Source organism: Epinephelus fuscoguttatus, linkage group LG3 (assembly GCF_011397635.1).
Source record: "Epinephelus fuscoguttatus linkage group LG3, E.fuscoguttatus.final_Chr_v1".
Classification (NCBI taxonomy): Eukaryota; Metazoa; Chordata; class Actinopteri; order Perciformes; family Serranidae; genus Epinephelus; species Epinephelus fuscoguttatus.
Window position 1 is genome coordinate 30630113 of NC_064754.1, and position 20579 is coordinate 30650691.

Genomic DNA, 20579 nt, shown 5'->3' on the forward strand with positions numbered 1-20579 from the left:
TTCTTTATACAAACTTGACATGTTTGTGAGTCACTTGCGATCCAGTCAGAATGGACCCAAGACCCACTTTTGGTCCAGTTGGGAACCACTGTCCTAGATGACACTGGGATCACCAGGGTAATGTTCTGAGTGTATGGGTACATTTTCTATTTCAGAGCTGAGGACATTACAAGAGAATGAAGCTCATTTGGGTATATAAAAAAGAAAACATTTTGTGAGTCCATAAAATCTGGCTCCTATTCATAGTCTATGGAGCAGCTCCAGACTCACTAGATTGAGACTTCCTTCACTGGTTTCCGGCTTTGAGAGACAGTAGCTCATCACCACACATATTGATTAAACTCTTCTAGACAATGGAAATAACAATTGGAAGTCTGAATGCCCTTTAAACTCTGCAGCCAAAGCTCATCCCACTCTGTGATCGATTGTATGGCACATATGCCCTTGTCTGCGCTCGACTGTTCGGCCTGGATTAAACAAGGAAGCGGACGTAGTGGGGAAGGAGTCAGAGCTAACAAAGCCAGCTAGGAGAAGCAGCCAAACAAAATATCTGCTTCACCCGTTGGTTTTCCGCGCAGACAACCGGACAGTGATACAGACCGTTTTGTCTGACAGGTTTATGTTCACGCAGGAGGGCAGGCTGCCGCTATGTTGACCGGGCCGGTTGAATTTTTGGAGGCTCTTCCTTCCTCCAGGCTGACGATGTCGGTGGGGCTCTTCAGTTACGCCTGAGCTCCTCTCCGCTGCTGCTGCCTCACAAGTTGGCTGTTGGACACTCAGCTTGAGGTATGTTACCTCCTTCATATCCGCCACATAATACTGGCTGGGCTGAGGTGACAATAATATCTCTAGCAGTTTCCCTCTGACAACTTAACTTTCCTGTTTGACAGCATCTCGCAGGCCACAGTACCGAGCGCTGATTTGGATGCTCCCTCCCTCCGTAGCTGCTCAATGTCACAATGAATTGTTTATTTTCACACGTTATTGTAACAAGATTATGGTCCGGGATGGAGTGCTCTTTAAATAAATATTTATAGTGTTGTTACAGGTTATGACTGATGTTACTTGTTTTGAAAACAAAGTACTCCAGTAAGTTATGGTCGCTCTGTTGAAGACTATATCAGGTACCTGTCAGTGTGGTCACTTATTTTAAAAGCCCATCATAACATTTTAAATTGAATAATGGTACACTGTACTAACCCTCTGCTCATTCAGTGATGCTGAACTCAGAATTGTAAAGATAACTACCTCCTAGATTACTTTATATAGGTTCAAAATAAACTTCCTCTACTCCTGACTGACACTAAACAGCCTATAGAGGAGCTTTTTTTTTTAAAATACTAGGCTATAATTCTTCACTGAATGTGTATTTGGTTAATATACTGAATACTCCAAAAACTGCATTGTTTCAGTTAAATACTGCTCTGAAAATGCAATTCAGCTGCCCTCACTAGTTGAAAGTTTCAGGTGTGTTGCACCTCTGTTGGGTGTTGTCAGAAGCAAAAGTGTGGGTTCGAGTCACAAATGCAAGTATGGTATGCAAAATGTGCAGGACAAAAATGACAGACAGAGACACAACTTCCAACAAACTTATTTCAATGTATGTGAATTGACTTGGGACTTGAGTGCAAAGACTTCAGACTTCCATGTGACTCGCAAAGCATTGACTTTGTCTTGTCTCTGGTCAGAATAATGCAGTGGGTGCGCTCCAAAAAAGCATGACCGGCACTTCATTTTAATGTGGCACAAGAAAGACACACACAGCTGACACTGAACTGTCGGCTGAACTGTGTGATCATCAGCTGATGGAGGATCAACAACATACCTGTGCTTGCATTTCATTTAAGCAGCCTTTCCCGCCCTTGCGTTTGTATAACAAGCAGTAAGCCAACATGGTCAAATACAGCAAAGCCTGTGTGACACCTGTAACCACATCTACCCGGGATGTTACAGTACTTACACACCCTGGATTATAACTCCACCACTGTTGCAGCACGATTCTTTAAACAGTTTTTTTTTTTGTTTGTTTTTTTGTTTTTTTTAAAATGAGGCAATCAAAGGCTTCAGTCTCCCCTGCCTGATAATGTTGTTTCCCTTGAGTTGTGAGTGTGACTGTCAGGAACCAGGCTACAGTCTCCGCACTCCTTTCCAATCTCTATTTTTCCTGTTTGCTAATCTGGTCTCGTCCAGGACCAAATCGTGAAATTGGTTCAGTCGGGTCCAGAGTAAATCTCTCTAGTGACATTAGCGAGCAGAAATATTGTATCCTTTTCAAGGTCAGTTCATCCACTGACTCCTGCCTGCTTTCTTTACCTCACTCTGTGCAGGGGTGATGATGCACGGCGTGTCCCAGGACCCCTCGCATGGCACAGGGGAAGGGGGGGAGCTGGCACACACATCATCTAAAGACACCCCAGGGTCTCCAGATGCCTCGGAGCTGGGGAGCCCGCGGTGCACACCAAACTTTGACCTCCTCAACATGGTGGTGTCCTATAAGAGAATGGCTCTGTTTTTAGAACCAGCTGCAGACGCAGTGGAGCTGACCCGCTTCCTGCTTGGGTGTGTATGAGTGTTTGTCTGCGGCCTGTTTGAGCATCATGTGATATAATTGCTTTTGGGCTTGAGCAGCACTGGCAGGAAGCCAAATTTGTATTTGAGTATTCAGTATAATCTGTTTCTCTTATCCCTCAGATGGAAAATGCCCCTGTGCTCTCTGCTCGTCTGTTTGTTCCTCAATGTCTTCTTCTGCACTGTTAATGAAGGTAACATGAGGCAATAGGCAATTAATATCGATCTGGCTTTTGTTTGGTGTTTTTAAAAGACACCTGAATAATTTACTAACTTACTGCTGTGTCTGCCTCTCTGGTGTCAGTGGGTTGGATCACAGTGGGTGTGGTGGCGGTGGCGGCGCCTGCTGCCCTGGGTTACCTGCAGGACAGGTGTGGGGGCAGAGCCTCGGACGCTGAGCTCCACAGGAGGCGCTATCACGCTGTGCACCGCAGAGACCTGCTGACAGTGCATCTAACCAAACAGGAGGCCATGCTGGAAGTCAAAGACCTGTAAGGATGACACTGCAGGGGATGGGGTCATGTGCTGTAGGGCCAAATAATGATTATTTTCATTATCTAATCATCTGTAATTTTTTTGAACATTTGCTGCTCGTGAGTCTATAAAATGTCAGAAAATAGCCCAAAGCTAAAAAATTTACACATAAGGCAAATAATCACTTTTGAGAAGCAGGGACTGGATTATGTTTGGTATTTTGCTTTGTCAAATCTGTTTGAAAAAAGTGTGTTGAGTTAACGCCACTTTACCTCAACATTGCAGTTACTTCGGTAAACAGCTTCATGAATGTTTGGGTACTTTCACATCTACCGTTAAAAATGAGTATCCTTGAGGCCTTACACACTTGTTTTATTTATTTCCTGCCTCATAAAACATTTGCGAAGCTGTTTAAAAAATGGGTCCCCAGTCATCAAAGCATTGCCCTACAGCTCCGCCTGTGGGCACAAACTCCACAGGATACCTTTACATTTGCTTGTTTTCTTTGTTTTAGACCTTCATAAAAAACAGTTCATTAAAAAAATGAATATATGACATCAGTTGCCCTTTTTGAGAACAGGTTTACAAACTATGGCTTGTACCCTGGTGTCTAAAGTCTGTGTGACATTTGCACATTGTGTTTGTTCATGGATGGGTTGAAGTGCATCTTTGTTCTTACAGTGTTTGTGTCTGTGGGTGTGCTCATGTTTGTTGTTTCTATTAGGTTGAAGCACCTGGATGACATGTTGTCCTCCGCCTGCCAGTCAGCAGAAACCTTTTACAAGGTCCTGTACTGGGATAACCATACCAAGTCATCAAGGTCTACAGCCACACACACACACACACACACACACACACACACACACACACACAGTACCATCTGTACGTGAGCAGAACTGAGCAGTCGAGTCATTGAACATTATCGTTGTTCTGCTCATGGACTTCTTCACAACAGACCAGATAAGGTCATATTGGATCTAAGAATAATGAAATGGCATTTTTTTTTACCCAATTCTCATTTTAAGTTGATGTTACTTTATGTGCTGTGTTCTGTTCTATGTGATTTGGAACAGCATAAAAATCTTTCTGTTAGAAAGTCCATGCAAACACTTTAATCTAAACACCATATTATTTAAGCCTAGGTCAGACTGCACTGGCAGATCAGTCACTTACATGGTAGTGTGTCTTGAGTGTGACCTGACGTTTGTAATATCTCCTTCAAGGTTCTATGGAGGGATGTTAGTATTGGTGTGCCTACTCTATGTCGCTCCTCTCGGCTGGGTGCTCGCTGGGCTCAACAACGTCATCTTCCTGTGGAACAGAGACTTCTGCAGAGGTTAGTCCTTCCTGTCCGTATAGAGCACGGCTGAACAACACTAACTGTCATTTAAGAGAGTCATGCTAAAGTGGTTGTTCTTGTGGTTCCAGTTTTGTTGGACTTCAGGAAGCTGCTCTGCTTGGGCCAAGCCGAGGCCTCAGAGGGAAAGTGTGAAGAACAGGAACACAGCAACTTGTTGGACAGAACCCCCACACCAACTAGTGTGGAGGTAAGAGGAAGGAGCTTGGTGGAGCAAAGTGTATATGGGTATTTCAATACTGAGTGATTTAGTGGTTGTGATTTACATTAAAACCAACCGTGGCTGTAAGCTTCTTATCCAGTTCATCCCTTGCTCTGATCTGGTAGGAGTAATGCATGTCCATCAGTTATAGCTTGGCCACTGTCCAAGGTGCTGATCCTGGGACCATCAGCCCAGTATTTATAGATTGAAATCTGGGTACAGCAAAAATAAATATGTGTTGTCACACCACAGAAAAAATGGGTCACACAGCTAAATTTGAATGATTTAAAAAAAAAAAAATGCAGTAAAGTGTATGAGATATAAGTTTCAAATTCGTGAAACAAATGTGTAGTATTGTTTTGCTCTGAAATGCTGAGGGGGCAAGTCTTGGCTGTCGAGTCCAGTATAGTGAGGATGTTGACGTATCTCAGCAACAACCCAAAGCAATAATGCAGGGTTTATGTGTGATAAAGTGGCAAAGTAGCATCCTGAGTAAGTTATTAGTAACTCACAGAAACATTGTGTGCAATAGTCCACCTTCCACCTTCCCTTCCTTCTCTGTTTCTCTGTCTCTATAACATACACAAACACAAAGTGGCACAGCAGAACTCTGTGTTGTTGTCTCGGTCTTCAGTCCTGACAATTGTGCTACAATATGCATAAAGTTGGCACTTTGGCTGTCAGGTCAGGTGGTTGATTAATGCATATTTTTAGAGCTTGGGTCACTTACGCATATTAATACAGGTATTAATACATACACCCCTGCAGGTATTAATAATAGCTAGATAGCAACTGTAGGCTGTGGATTGAATTGGTGAACCACGGATGCTGTAGTGCTTATAATATAAGGGAGGGGTCATGATAATGAGTTTAGGCCTGCCAAAAAAATCTTATTCACAAAGATGGTGAAAAACAGTTTAATGGACTTAAATATTTGTGTGTGTCTGTGTGTGTATGTTTGATGACAGGACTTGTCTCCTGGCAGTGTGGAGGAAGCTGAGGAGGCAGAGCCTGATGATGAATTTAAGGATGCCATTGAGGTAAATACTACTCTAAACTTAACTGTGTTTTTTAACCTTACCCTTGGTTTGCTGTTGATATTCCCTAAAGTTTTTCTTTCCTGGCTACCCCTACTTATTCCTTATCATATCAGATCTGATGGTGAAATGAAGACACCCAGGCATCTAATATTTCTTCTTACTGTTTTTTTCTTAAATAGTTGATAAAAGACACCCCAGGGTAAAAACATGCATTACAGCAGCTGTATCACCTGTGTATCCACCAGTGACCGTATCTGGCCACGGAAAGTTAAATGACAACTAAATGCCACAGGTAGACTTCAGTCAAGGTCCGGAGATACTTCAAGTGTAACTAAAGCAGGCAGGATGCGCCTGGAGTGTCTTAGCAAAGAGTCTGAATATTAAAGTAATAATGAGAGATTTCAGTTTTTGATTTTGTAGCAAAAGTCATTTTTTTTTGCTTTGTCATTTTGGATCGTTTGTGTGGACTAATGTCTGGTCAATTTAGGAAAAAATTCTTCATTACATATTTCAATCACAATTGTTGGAGCTTGCCATGATTGTGTGAAAAGTCTTCCCCTCGTGACGTCTGTTGTGTTACCTCCTGTTCTTTCTCTGCTGTCCTCTGAACTCAGGAACATTCAGTTTCCCTGCAGGTGAGTGTCGCCCCCTCCCCTCTGTTTAGCAGAGGCTACTGCACCTCCACCCACTAAACCCACAATAAAGAACCACCTGACACATGAACAATGACGTCATGTGTTGTAACCTTGTGTGAGGTGGCCTTGTGGTGTAGTTCTTGCTTTGCCCTTTGAAGCATGGTTTTTGGGTATGCTCCTGTGTAATCACACTGAGTATCAGTGTTTGTGGGTAACATTGTTCTCATGTGTTGTTCTGCTATCTGATAAGGAAACCCCTTTGGTCTTAGTGGTAAGTGGATTTCCCAGTGCCTCCCATCACACCATCCATCATGTGTTTGTTCCCTTGGCATGAGTCATGTGATAGTTGTAGGTAACACTAGAATTAACAGGGCCATGATTGTTGTCTCCAATAATCCCATCATTCATTTCAAGTCTGCATAACTGGCATTGTTCATGAGACATCTGGCATTAATGAAATCAGCTGTTCCTTCCTCATGTCATTACAGTGTTATGGACTCATTAACGTGTTGCAGTGTTTGTGTGTTTTGATTGAAAGCCCACCATTAGCTAGTGTTTTGCATTAAAGCATTTTCTTTATTTAATTACACAGTGTAATACATAAAAGTTTCTGCATAGTATCAGATTTATTTTAGAGTTTCTGGCATGTTTTCAAACGGGCTGTTTGCCGTGTAACACACAGCAAGCAGAAACAAGTTATCCTGCTCTCCAGATGACCTGTGTGATTCTCTGACTCTCTAGTCTGCCATCTTATAAAGCTGTAGATGCTTCTTTTAGCAAATCAGGCTGTACCAACCTGACTGACTCATTGCCATTGAGAAAGTGGGAAATCGACCCTTTAACAAGTCATGGGCTACGTTCACACTGCAAGCCTTAGTGCTCAATTTGGATTTATTGCTTAGCTCAGACTTTTTTTTCTTTGGCTCTTCATATTTTGTAAATGTGGCCAATAATAGATTCCAGTGGGAACTGGTCACAGTCCTGAACTGGCTTGCATGCGCAAAAGAACAATAACAAAGACAATGCAAGCAGCACACTGTCGTACGAAAGTAAACATGGAGGCCACCGAAGTCTGTGTTAACAGTTTCATTTATAAGTTGATGTGCAGGAGAAACCAGGGGATTCGTGAGCAGATGATAATGAAGACCAGGGTGAGGAGAAAGTTTTTTTTGTGGAGCAAATGGCTGCTACTTCTGTACGGAAGTGCGTGTGGATCCGGAGCCCGGAGTAGTGGGAGTGAGACATTAATGGCTTCACTGAGACAGAATTCATCCAAAACTTCAGGATGTCGGGGTGATTTTGAGCTACATCTGTAAGCGCCTCTTCATGAAACTCATGCGGCAAGACACTCACTAATGGCGAATGATGTAAAAGTTGTATGAATTGCGATATGAACGTTCAGACTGAGATCACCTTGCATAGAAATCAGGCCTGCATCTGATTTAGGACCACATATGAAAGTGGCCCAAATAAGAATTGAAAAGATCACACTGTTATTGGGAGAAAAGAAACAGATCTGAGTCATATATGAGCAAAAAAATTTGATTTTGTTCACTTTTACCTGCAATCTGAATGTAGCCTTATTGGGTAGTATGTAGGTAGATGAGGCATGCTGTTGGCAGCTATAGAGAGGTATCAGCACCGCTTGTTATATCTGTATAGGCTGAGCAATCAAAGGATATAATGATGAAAATTATTTTTCTCCTCACAGCTCTTTAGGGGCTTTGGTGTCCTCATGTTTGGCAGATAGATTAAGCACAGCGCTATAAACATGCATGTATTTTTCCTGTAAATGCAAGTATTTCCACCTTTGTCAGTCTCCCTAGTTGCTTGGATACTTGCCATCATCATGCTTGATTTATTTGCCAAACATCTATTTGTCAAACTGGCTGAAATTCACAGTGAATTTGATCCAGTTTATACCCTGCTGCTAAGGTTGGCTCTGTTTCCTGGGCAGGTTGTCATACTCCAAGCGACTAACTCAGATTACACAGTACGTGACTGCATTTTTCTTTGTTCATCCCTCCTCCTCTCTACCCCCTCCCCCCTCCTCCCTCAGGAGGATGATGACGGGCCTCTTGGAGCTCCCGAGTATGACACCATCTCCGAAAATGGTCTCTTGAGCCGCAACGAACCAATACGCAGCAAGGTGTCCAAACTGACTGAGAAACTGCGTAAACGCTACCCCACCACCAGCACAGGTCAGTCTGCTGTGACTCATCTGCCGGTTTATTTCCTCTTATTATACCTCAGTGATAGAAGAAGAATCTGTCTGAGGTTAGTCTCACACTGCAGCTCTGAACTGCATTTGATTTGTTTTTTTCTAATACTCTCTATCTATCTGTGTTTTGCTCCAAAGGAAACTGTTCTAGCTGCAACGCCGTCTTCTCAGTGCTGAAGAAAAGGGTGAGACTGAAAACTTGTGACAAGAATTGGGATATATTTAGGCATCTCGTCATCATATTTAATTTTGTCTTCCTGCTCTATTGTCACAAGCTTTAAAGCAGTGTCTCTTTGTATCACAGAGAAGCTGCAGTAACTGTGGCAACAGCTTCTGTTCCCGCTGCTGTTCCTTCAAGGTGCTGAGATCTTGCATGGGGGCAACAGGTGAGAACGGAAACAAATTTCGAAAACTGGCTCATTCTAACAGTTTTATTTTTAGACAGTCTCTGTCCCTCTTACTCATCCGACTAATGATCTTATTTTCTCATCATTTTCTCCTCCTCAGCTCCAGAGGCCCAGAGAGAGACTGTGTTTGTCTGTGCTGCCTGTAATTCCTCTCTCATCAAGTTACAATGAGATGTCGGTCTCGTCTCCCAGTGGCCAGCTGGAGGCCACTCACTGTTCTCCCCCGAGCCCTCCTCCAAGTGACTGAAACCCTAACACATACCTTGGTTTTCAAGTTAAGGCACTTACATGTGTCAACAGCCCCCCCCCCCCAATGCCTTTAGTAGTCGTATCCCTCCTTAACTACTCGTGTTGCGTATGGGACTTCTACTGTGATATGTTAAATATTTGTTGTATCAAATCTCAATGAAGAACTGGACCTCATGAATTAATGAGACTTGCTACAGAGCACAAAATCAAAGGACCTTTTCCCTTTGCTGAGCAGAGGGAGGTGCAAATCATGCAGGGTGGAGGCCAGTATTGGGCTGGTGTCGCGTTTATAGGCTGTCGGTGGTTTTGCTTTTACATGCTTCGCCTCGTCACAAAGTCGATTCCACTTGAATGTTGATATCTTCAGCCCTGTGTAGCAGTTTAACTGTACTGTAACGCTGAGAAGACTTTTCTGTACAAACAAGACTAAGGCTGGCGTGATAACACGATGGTGTAAGTAAAGGCTGGCAGTGTGAATTTAGTTTGTTCAGATGAACAAAATAATAGACGCGTGACCATAAGAAGCTCCACATTTGGCTGATTGCCACCGTTTGCGAAGGCTGGCCAGCCACGCTCTCCTGTGGTCCACCAGCACACTTTGACCTGCAGCTGGTCAACATTGTCATGTGATTAATAGTCAGTTTGTCCAAGTCTTTTGGGAGAATGTTTTTCCCACCACCTAGAGGATCTTACAAGACAAAAGGGGAATAGATATGGTATTCCATAGAACAATGGTACGTCTATGGCAGTAAAATACATGGCCCGCAGTGAATCATGTTACATTTTTGACCAGTTGCCAGCGTCTGGAGTGCGGTGGAAGAAATTTAGATAAGTTGGTTTATTGGACCAGCTTGATCTACTTGTAATGATCAAATCGGTGTTTCATTTTGGTCGGCGTTTTCTCGTATTGACATGTCAGATTTTTGAAGTATAGCAGCAGCCTATAAGTCAAAAAGCTACTCGAGGTCCCCGGAGCCTGTGCTGTTCCTCTAACTGGATCAAAGTTGACCCAACTGGACTAAATGGACCGAGTAACCATCTGAAATCATCATCGGAGCCTCACACTCTTGCAAGCGGGACTTAAAAGAATTGATGTCGAGGCATTATAACCCAAGATGTGGATTGTGGTGGAAACGTTGTTTTAATCATGATTCAGACACAGATGATTGTAAAAGTTTGCTTTGCTTTTATCGTAATCAGATATGAACTGTTACTATAAATTGTTCTACTATATCTAATATATTTAATTTAAATCTCCAGAAAGTGCAAGTTATTATTTGACCTAATGATTAAGTCTGTATATGTTGCCCTTATTTTATGGATGAGATATGCCATTATTGAAATAAACTCTGTGATGATTTCATTAACTTAAAATCACATTGGTTAGATACAGTCATTTTGAGTTTGAGATTTTCCAGCAGGCTTTGCTGTTGTCTTTGCCTCAGTTGTATGTAAACAAAGATAGGCCATAATTAAAGCAACTGAATACCTAATTGTAAGACTTAACCACTACTTCAAGAGTAAAGTAAAAACTTTAATACCACTGAATTCCTAACATTAAAATATTCAACATTAAAAAGAGTTTATTTCAGGTTTAGTTGGAAATAAGCTGATAGGATAGATCAATCATCTCATCAGCTCCACTAAGGCTTGATTTTGTATCTTTGGTAGCCCAGATGTTCCAGTTAGAGTTTTCATTTAATTTTGGTGTCTGACTTTTAGTAATCCAACTAAAGCCTCTTGAGTTTTTGATAAATTGTGACTTTTTTGGTAAAAAAAGAAATAGAAATTTCCGTGGAACATCTTGAAAATTTATATTTTAAAAATGGGACTTTCAGTTTACCGTCAGGTTTAAAAAAAAAATCACATCTTTCATGCATAATGGGCATTATTTAACTTTTTAATAATTCATACTAATTGTACACCTTACCACTTTTCCAACTATTCTTACACATTTAAGCCAGCATTGATGTGTAGCGTCAGCTTTTCAGCAACACTTAAAATATTCCACAGTATTGGTATTATTTAACTTTTCAGTGATATTCCTACTAATTGAATCCATTATTGCTTTTCCAATTATTCCTACTAATTCACTCTTATGAATTAAAGCCAGCACTGCAGTGTAGCATCAGCCTTTCAAAAACCTTGAAATATTTTACAGTGTTGGTATCATTCAACTGTTCAATGACATTCAAACACATTTGTGCTAGCATTGCAGTGTAGCGTCAGCTGTTCAGCATGCAACATTCACACCCAGTAACGACCTAAATCTGCACTTCTTCGTCAGATCTTTAGAGCGTTTTTGTGTCCTTCAGCTCATTGTTTTGGTTTTATGGCCTCTCGGTGCTCTCTTCAACTGTCTTTAGCCAAAGGAGCCCTGATAAAACCACTGTGCACTACCTGCTTAAGACCAAACAGCAGACAGACATCATCAGCAACTAGCTGAGGAACATAAAGACACATTTAGCAGCTAAAGAGACAAATATTTTCCTCAGAAGGAGGAGGAGGTTAAAACAGAGCTAAAAGAGAGTGAATATTGGATGTATACATCAGGTGGCCAAAAACAAGGCTTTGTCCGTTAGATGTGTAAATAGGCAACTGTTCAGTCATAATAGGTCAGTGTTGCCAGTTAATCCGTTAAGGATAATCCTTACATAGTAGAAAAAGCACAGATGCTAACAAAATCAATGATGACTGATTTCCCTTTATCTGCTTTGGTTTCAGGGTCTTGGTATTTTGCATGCTGGCTAACTGTCACACTGTTTGGTTTACAGGGACACTTGAATAGAACAGAGCTATGGTTAATCTGAAAAGTAACACTAAAGACAAGATAAATGTTGTCTTTAAAGGTATGCTGTGCAGAAGGTGTCAGTTACTGTTTGTAAACAGTATCACCAACAAAATTGAAAGCCAACCCCAGATTCATTCTTGTTCACAATATTTGCATCTTATCTTACCTTATCTCAGATAATTACACTACAACACATTTGTCGTGAGACTACTTTTGTACAAGTCTAGACATTTGTTTTTAGGAAAGTCATCAAGAAAAATGAAGCACTGAAGTTCCTCTAATGGCCACCTGAGGCTGGCTCGAGAAGTGAGTCAGTCCCCATAGACCTCCATGTTAAATTAACAGAAATAAACATGTTTACAGCCTGCCATAAAAAAACGGCTTTGGTCTCCAAAGCTAATTATTCCCTTTCATGCCAATTGTGCAGGGAAGTTTATTTTTTATATAGTTCACCTGTTTCAATTTTATTAATGCTTTAAATGTATGCATATTTAAGGAAGGGCCACTTTGGGTGACATATTGTCTGCCGATAGTGTCCTCGCTTCTTACTCACTATGTTACAGCTCCAGCCTCTTATCCAAATTTGGTAAACCTTGGCTCAAAAACAAACAAACAAACAAGACGGCGATAGCTGAAATGCTGACCTCAAGGCTTCAAAACAGAAGGGTGATGTTATGGTAGCTATGTCTATTATGTTTTCAGTCTATGATAGTACCGTTAGGGCAGCATCCACATTAAGGCTGCTACTACCGACTTTTTCATTGTCGATTAATTGGTGGATTAGTTGTTTGGTCTGTACAATCTCAAAATATTATGAAAACTTTCAGTTTCCGAGAGCCGACATCCTCAGATGTCTTGTTTTGTCCAACACATTCGCAATCCGACCTTGTTGTATATCGACGTTTGGTCATGGACTTTCCATGTCCAGATATGACATGAAAGGTGTGGGTGTGTTGGTTGTTCAAGTTCTGGGAGGCTGTGTCAACTTCTGCCTGTTACATGCATTGTCTTCATTCAAGATACGTACACTTCTGTTTTCAGAGGAAATTTACTGTTTACGTACAGTCTTTCAAATTAAACGCACTATATCAGTACAACAATGCGAATAGACGTTTTCTTGCCCTCCAACAGCTAACGCGTGTGGTTGGGTTTAGGCAAGAAAAACACGTGGTTAGGTTTTGGCAACAAACGCACATGGTTAGGTTTAGGAAAGAAAAACAGGGTTTTGCTTTATAATTTTACAGGATGCAAGCACCGCTCTCCCTGGTGAAGTTCAGTGTTTGTTGGACTCATCCACTACCTGTCCGACCCACCTACTAGGACTTTCGTTGCCTTAACTTTCGTTCTTGTCCCGCTGTGTTTCCCTCTGACGCCACTGTGCACAGTTAAAGGTTAATTAAAGGATGGCTTTTTTGTCGTCTGATGCTGCAAATCACTACCCACCCAAGCATCGGATTTCAACAACTTTGCAGTGAGACCAGGTTATTTTGTCCCAAACCCAAAGAAAATAAATTTACTATTATAGAGGAGTAAAGAATCCAGAAAATATTCACATTTAAGAAGCTGGAATTGGATAATTTTGATTTTATGTCTTTAAAAAAAAAGGACTCAAACCAATTAATCGATCACCACATTAGTTGTTGATTAATTTTATAGTTGACAACTAATCGATTAACCGTTACCGCTCTTGTCCCAACCCACGTGAGACAGTGAAAAAGCTGAATTAATATGACCTCAACAGTGTACTTGTGTTAGCCCCGCCCCTCCTCTCTACCCGACCCCCGCCCTTCCCCCCTCCACTCCTCCAATCTGTCCCCGTGTCCCACTAAAGCGATTTCAGCGCATGCAGGGACTCGTCCCTACGGCGGCGGATGGCAACATGGCGACAGAGGTAAGCCTGGCACGTTATATCTCTTTTATTTAATTCCCCGCTGAGGTTTGGTTCAGAAGCTCAAACACAGCGTTATTACCATGTGAATAAAACAGGTGCAGCTAGCGTGGTCAGTGAGGGCATTGTAGGCTGCGCACGGTGTAACTGTGCCACATTGTGCGGCTCACTGGCAACACTGCTGACGGACGTGTCCTACATTATCATGCCAGGTTCGCCCGACGGCTGCTCGCTTCTCTGTCCTCCTCCTGTAAAACGTGTTCCGGCGTTTTTCAAAGGGGGAAACCATGAAGAATTGGAAATGTGAAAGTCAGCTGTGTTTCATGGAGACAGAAAGAACGGATCACTTCACCGCGATGTTAAGCTGTTGTGGTGTTTTTGTCTGTTGAGACGCCCCGTTAATCCGGTGACAGGCCAGTGTGTAGACAGTGACCACACACACACACACACACACACACACACACACACACAAACGCACGCACGCGCGGAAGCATGGCGTTCAGCACCATGGACAGAAGCCACGCCGTCCTGACCTTCCGCACTGCTTTTCCAGGCTGCATCTGTCTGCTTCCACAAAATTACACACACACACACACACACACACACACAAAATAAATAACACTGATTAACAGAATTGATATTTATCCAACATACCCCTTGATGGAACATTTCCACCACAAACACTAGAGATTACAAGAGTCTGGACAGCCCTTTATCAGTCCGTCTCATCTTGTTCCCTCTGATCGATCTGTTGTGAGCTGTAGTGAAATGTTGTCCCGTCTCCCTGTAACACCAGTGAGAAAGGGAGGAAGACAGGAGTGTGTGTGTGTGTGTGTGTGTGTGTGTGTGTGTGTGTGTGTGGAAGAGATAGTATGTCCATAGCCGGGCTCTGCTCCAACAGACAACAGGGCAAAAATGAGCGCAGACACTGAGCCACAGAGAGATTGATCACATCTCGTCTGCTTCTCCTCTATCATCCTATACTTCCAAACCAGCCACTGTTTGTACACATTGCCAGTGTACAGGTGCGTAGAGAGAGACGGAGCTCTCTCTGGGGGCTCATTAAAGACTTACTGTATCAAACCTCACTGTAATGTCTGCACTTGTGTGTGTGATGTATCCTCCCCAGTTCCACAATTTGCAGGAGTTGAGGCACAGTGCATCTCTGGCTAATAAAGTCTTCATCCAGAGAGACTACAGCGAAGGGACCACCTGCAGGTTTCAGACCAAGTTCCCCTCTGAGCTGGAGAGCAGGGTGAGGAGACTAACCTGTGACTTTGGTTTTAAAAAAGAATTGTTTTCATGTTGTGTGTCGTTTTATCAATCAATGTGTCTTTCTAATGGCATTCTTTCCTCCATGTTAGAAGGGATGATAGTTGCTAAATTCAAAGCAGTATGCATTTATTATTGTAAGTTATACTGATCAAAAGATCATCACATCAGTAATACAAACATTTCCTAGGGCATTTATTAACTCTTGAACACCAGTTACTCAGCTCCTGAGACCCTGTGTCCACATATGAGGACATCAGATTTTGGGTTAACTGGACCTTATACTTTATTCAAGTTAACTTAGACCTGTTGTCCTCATTTATGGACACTTTTTTGTGCCATCTAGTGGCAGTAAGAGCACAATACACTATTCCATGTAAAAACAAGATGGCAGCCATCTCTGCTAAATCAGTCTGCAGCCGATCCTGACAAAATGTGGCCAAGGTACAAAACCTGATCAAGTTAGATGGTCAAGTTAGAACTTGTTTATTTATGATTAATAATGTTTGTTGTTTGATTCACCCCACAAATTTTACCATATGTAAGGAAGACATAAGGAATTTATCATCATAAGGAATTTATCATCAGCTCGTTTGAGCATGTTGAGACTTTATTATCGTCACGTTTCAGGATATAAGGACTTTATTATTATTATTATTATTTATTATTAGTTATTTATACTTACTATCAGGTCGTACTAATCCCAGATAGCGAGGAGAAATTAAAAATGTGAACCAAACAAAAGTTCGGGTCCTAGGAGGATATATCTTAATAAATACATGAATCATTAAAAAAAATCTGGTGAATACTAAGAGTAGACATTGCAGCATGTGCTCATTATATTAATAACAAAAAGACAAACAAATTGACATGTTGTCTATGTTCATTTTACTTACCACTTTATTAACATAAGGGATAATAGCAAAGTCCTGTAAAGACATATAACTGAAATGTTCCCAGTTGGATTTCGAGCTTTGTTACATGTCATATCCCTCTCTTTCTCCTCATGTTGTTCACTGTTTGTCTCCACTGTCACTGTCAATCTTTGCCACCCGTAACCCTGCTACTCATGACTCTTCATGTGTCTCCAGATTGAGCGGACACTGTTTGAGGACACCGTAAAGACGCTCAATAACTACTACGCAGAGGCAGAAAAGATAGGAGGCCAGTCGTACCTGGAGGGATGTCTGGCCTGCGCTACAGCGTATCTCATCTTCCTCTGCATGGAGACGCGTTATGAGAAGGTCAGACCGATGATCTCAGACTCTATGCATTTTAAAACTGGAGTTAGTAACTTTCATAAAAAATAACTTTTTATAATATTAGCTAAAACTGTCACTATATTCACACAGTATTACCTGAGACAGATAAACTGTGGAAGAAATCATCTTCCTCCTTGTATTGCTTGTGATGGTCTTAGAGCATGTGAATGAAAACAACCAATTAGAGCCGAGGAGTCTGTAACGCAGCTGTCAGTCATGTCAATCATTACTTGTGAATGGCAATGAATCAAGATTCTGTTGCTGCATTGCCTATTTCTCACTTCAGATGTTTTCAGAAACATATTTTAGTGTACTGTTTAGTTGTAAAATGAGAAAGTTTGCTCCAGCCAGTGGGCGGTGCTTTGTACTTTAGTTAACTGTCTTCAACATGACACCAGGGTTACAAATATTCTCATTTTACAGCCAAACAGTACACTGAAATATGTTACTGAAAACATTTGAGGTGAGAAGTAGGCAATGCAGTAACAGAACCTTGATTTATATCTGATCAGCTCTGCCTAGTTTGACAGTTTGACTGCAGTTCATGAGCAGGGATTGACATGACTGAAAGCTGCCTTAGAGACTCCTCAGCTCTGATTGGTTGTTTTCATCTATGTGCGGTAGATTCTAGTAAATGCCATGAGAAGCACTATGACGAGGAGGAGGAGGGACATGATTATTTTTTGTACAGACAGCGAACCAACCAACTCAGAGAATATCAGGTCCTCGAAGTACCACCACTATGACCCACATTGAAATACAGTAGTGTAGGTCTAAATTATTCAGCTATGTTCATTTCACTGAGGAGGCAGGTTTATTCCCAGTCAGATTATTTAATGTTGACTGCCGTCAGCGAGTGCATTGTTTTGAAATCATTCATTTTACCTCTGTTACTATCCTGCCATCCAAAAAGTTCAGCTTGTAACTCTTATTGTAAGTATGCATGTGCTACATTCATTTATGTGACTGTAGCAGGCTGATATGGAAACAAAAATACAAAAACTTATTTTATTTATTATTTTACATTACAGGGATCTCATGGCAGTATTTTCACTTGAAATGTTGTAATAGAGCTTGCGTACCACCAGGGATACACATACCGTAGTTTGAGAACCAGCACACTGAATAATGTGTCTGGGATTTCACTCCATTTCTTGTTTTCCTTCTGTCTGCGTTTTAGGTGTTGAAGAAGATAGCCAAGTACATTCAGGAACAGAACGAGAAGATCTATGCTCCCAGAGGGCTGCTTATCACAGATCCCATAGAAAGGGGAATGCGTGTCGTATCCTTACTCAATGTCTTTGGGTGCATGTAGAGAAGCATTATGATTGAGCTGTCCTTTTTAATCAAACGCAATCTTGGTCCTTAACTCTCCCACCAGATAGAGATTTCCATCTATGAAGACCGGGGTTCCAGTGGCTCCAGCTCAGGGAGCAGCTCTGTATCTGGCAGCACTGCTCGGTGACTGAGTACTTCCTCACGACCATGTCCCCCTGATCACTCACAGCCCTGGAGGAGAACTTAGGACAATGATGCTTCTCCTGTTCCAACACTTAGCCCATACATCCTAAAGCTACGCTCACACAAAGGATTCACAAGCTGTTATCAAAGACAGGCAAGTCCTCCTGACGTGCCATCGTGTGCTTAAGGTGTTTTCAAGCTTTTAAAACATGCACTGTAGTTTGTTGCAAAGAAATGTGCATGCGCCAACACGGTCATGATACTGTAGGATGCAATGTGTTAGTGAAAAGAAAAAACTTTTTTTTAATTTATTTATTTGCTGGTAATACTTTGTGTGATCGTACCATTACCTTCCCTCCTGCTTCCTGTCCTTGTGTAATCTGCTGGGTTAGAAAAGGAATGAGAGAAGAAGAGGAAGGAAAGAGTGTTGAGGCAGGAGTGAAGACCATAAACCTCACTAAACTTCATACCTCAGCCACCACTGCTGCACCAGACCAGACCAAACTGGACTGAACTCATCACCAACAACCCTGCACACCAGACACTGGCTTTAAAAAAATGTTATACGTAGCTCCGGCTGAGTTTCCAGCAAATGTAGGTAGGATGTATTTGAAAGCATCACAAAGTTTCACCCACCCACAGCCCAGATAAACTGTACAAAGAACCTCCTGCACCTCTGATGTGAATCATGCCGTCTGGTAGTGGATGAATGTCATTCAGCCCGTCCATGTATTTTATGTAGCAGATCTTCCATATTTCTCACATGAAGCCTATAATTTATTTGTTAGAAACACAGACACACGCACATACCTGAGTACTAACCTCTCGGTTTCAATGAGTGAGACCAACTCTTCCTAAATTTTTGATTATGCAAAGACATACTGCACATTAAATGCAGTATTAAGTAGAGAAAGGATGGGTCAAAAAGTCTTCCTGAATCTTATCTGTAGGGTTTTAAAGTACACCAACCCTTCCTTGATTTCTGAACAAACTTCCAAAGAACAATAACTGCCAAAAACTGGCTCACAAATGTGAATGTGTCTTTTATTTTGGTGACATTTTCTGCAAAAACAAACTTTCGTACTGCTTGTTGTTTGATACATGTGGCAATGAGGTATATATGACTGGTGTCAAATAAATACTGTTTCATCACAGCCGCACAGAGCTCATCTTCCTTTGTTACTGAACTGTGAGTCTACAAAATAGACCTTATGCTATGGCAGACATTTGGCTTGTCACAGCAGAAAAAGACAGGTGTTTACAACATCATTAATAATGGCCTCATTCCATTCTTTCAACTTTTAGTGTCTTTTAGCTTGTATTGGTTTTATGCAGCTTCACTGTTTTGTTTGTCTTATCACTATCATCAGTGTTCACAACTGTGTTTTGTGAAAGAGCTCTTATAAACCCGCTGTACATTACCTGTCCAGCACCAAACAGCAGAAAGACAAAAGCCCTGTTTCCACCAAGCAGTGCGGTTCAATTCAGTTCGGCACGCCTTTTTTCTGTTTCCACAGTGAAATGTTGTGGATGGTACCAATGGAACCATTCTGTACCGTTCCCATTTTTGGTCACCCCTCTGTTGGGGTACCTAGCACACAGATCTGGCACTAAAAGGTGGAGCTGTGAACACTGCAGTCTGTTGACTGGTCAATAGAGGATGGTCACCCTGCTCAGGGCTGAGTTGTGGTTGGGTTTTAGGCTCATGTGACCACTGTTCATACTGTGGAGAGTTTTATTAGTAAACTAACTATAAAATGAAAGGATGTTTTGCTGCCTCTTGCTGCAGCTGAAGTCAGAGAAAAAATAATTTTATTCGCTAGGCCGACTGTCAGCGACTTTTATGGTGGAATCTTAACTTGTAATGTCACTTAATGCATGAGGTGAAGACTTGAATCACCTTAAATATTCCATATGAGAACTTTGACCATTACTTTAGTTTTTATATGACATATACTTTTAGTAATGAGTGGATCTTCAAGCTTTTATATTTATTCATTTTGGCCAGGTTATGTGAACTGCATATATTCTAATCCTCACTCAAAGAAAAAAAAAAGCGTTACAGAGCATCTGTGGGCTCTGGCAGCACTAAACCCTCAAGCTTACCTTAGAAGGACTAGATGCACAAACCTGCTATTTTTTAAATATCCCATGGAGAGACACTCTCACTGCAGCCTGTTTTATTTTGTTCTGAAAATGTCTGCATGCAGCCTCATTCTGTAGGCGATAAACAAGGCGCATACATCCATCTGTGTCACTGAAAATGAGGGAATACAGTGAGTACTGGACAGAGCAGTGGGTGACAACAACCCCACCCACATTCAAGGGCACTGTTTGCGAAGGAAACACTAGGGTCTAGGTACCATGTCTGAAGGGTCACTTTTGGTTCCAAAGTACCATAACAAAAGTGTTTGGTGGAAACGGGGCTTAAGTTTACAACTAGCTGGTGAACATTGTGGAACACTGATGGTCTCGGTTGAAAACGCCACGCTAAAGTGCCCCCTTGAGTGGCGAAAATGAGAGGATGTGCCCTATCAGCTGCACTCTTGAATGATGAAAACGAGCAGATGTGCCCTTTTGGCTGCCCTCTTGAGTGATCAAAACAAGACGATGTGGCCTTTTGGATGAAAATGAGTGGATGTGCACTTTTGGCTGCCCTCGTGTCCCCATGTCATGCAGTAGGTGCCCTTTTTTCCTTTTCGCCCCTGCCCTTCAAACATCCTGAGTCTGTCACTGTTGTGGAACATTGAGT

At 41.8% G+C, this 20579-nt stretch overlaps 2 protein-coding genes across 4 annotated transcripts; both read left to right on the forward strand.

The window, feature by feature from the left end:
• Nucleotides 1-476: 476 nt before the first annotated feature.
• Nucleotides 477-10527, forward strand: zfyve27 (zinc finger, FYVE domain containing 27). 3 transcript variants are annotated; one of them, XM_049571940.1, is made up of 14 exons: nt 477-786; nt 2328-2559; nt 2692-2762; nt 2873-3059; nt 3767-3862; nt 4266-4378; nt 4471-4589; nt 5570-5641; nt 6256-6276; nt 6527-6547; nt 8336-8477; nt 8636-8682; nt 8802-8883; nt 9005-10527. In XM_049571940.1, the coding sequence occupies exons 2-14, from the start codon at nt 2333-2335 to the stop codon at nt 9073-9075; spliced, it is 1269 nt and encodes a 422-aa protein (XP_049427897.1). In that variant the 5' UTR covers nt 477-786; nt 2328-2332; the 3' UTR covers nt 9076-10527. The 3 variants fall into 3 exon arrangements, with proteins under 3 accessions (XP_049427897.1, XP_049427898.1, XP_049427899.1); XM_049571941.1 differs by lacking the exon at nt 6527-6547; XM_049571942.1 differs by lacking the exons at nt 6256-6276; nt 6527-6547.
• A 3232-nt stretch (nt 10528-13759) lies between these two features.
• Nucleotides 13760-18975, forward strand: golga7ba (golgin A7 family, member Ba). Its single transcript, XM_049571286.1, has 5 exons — nt 13760-13835; nt 14962-15087; nt 16196-16348; nt 17547-17648; nt 17748-18975. Exons 1-5 carry the CDS (start codon nt 13788-13790, stop codon nt 17829-17831), a joined length of 513 nt encoding a protein of 170 aa, XP_049427243.1. The 5' UTR covers nt 13760-13787; the 3' UTR covers nt 17832-18975.
• The last annotated feature ends 1604 nt before the right edge of the window (nt 18976-20579 follow it).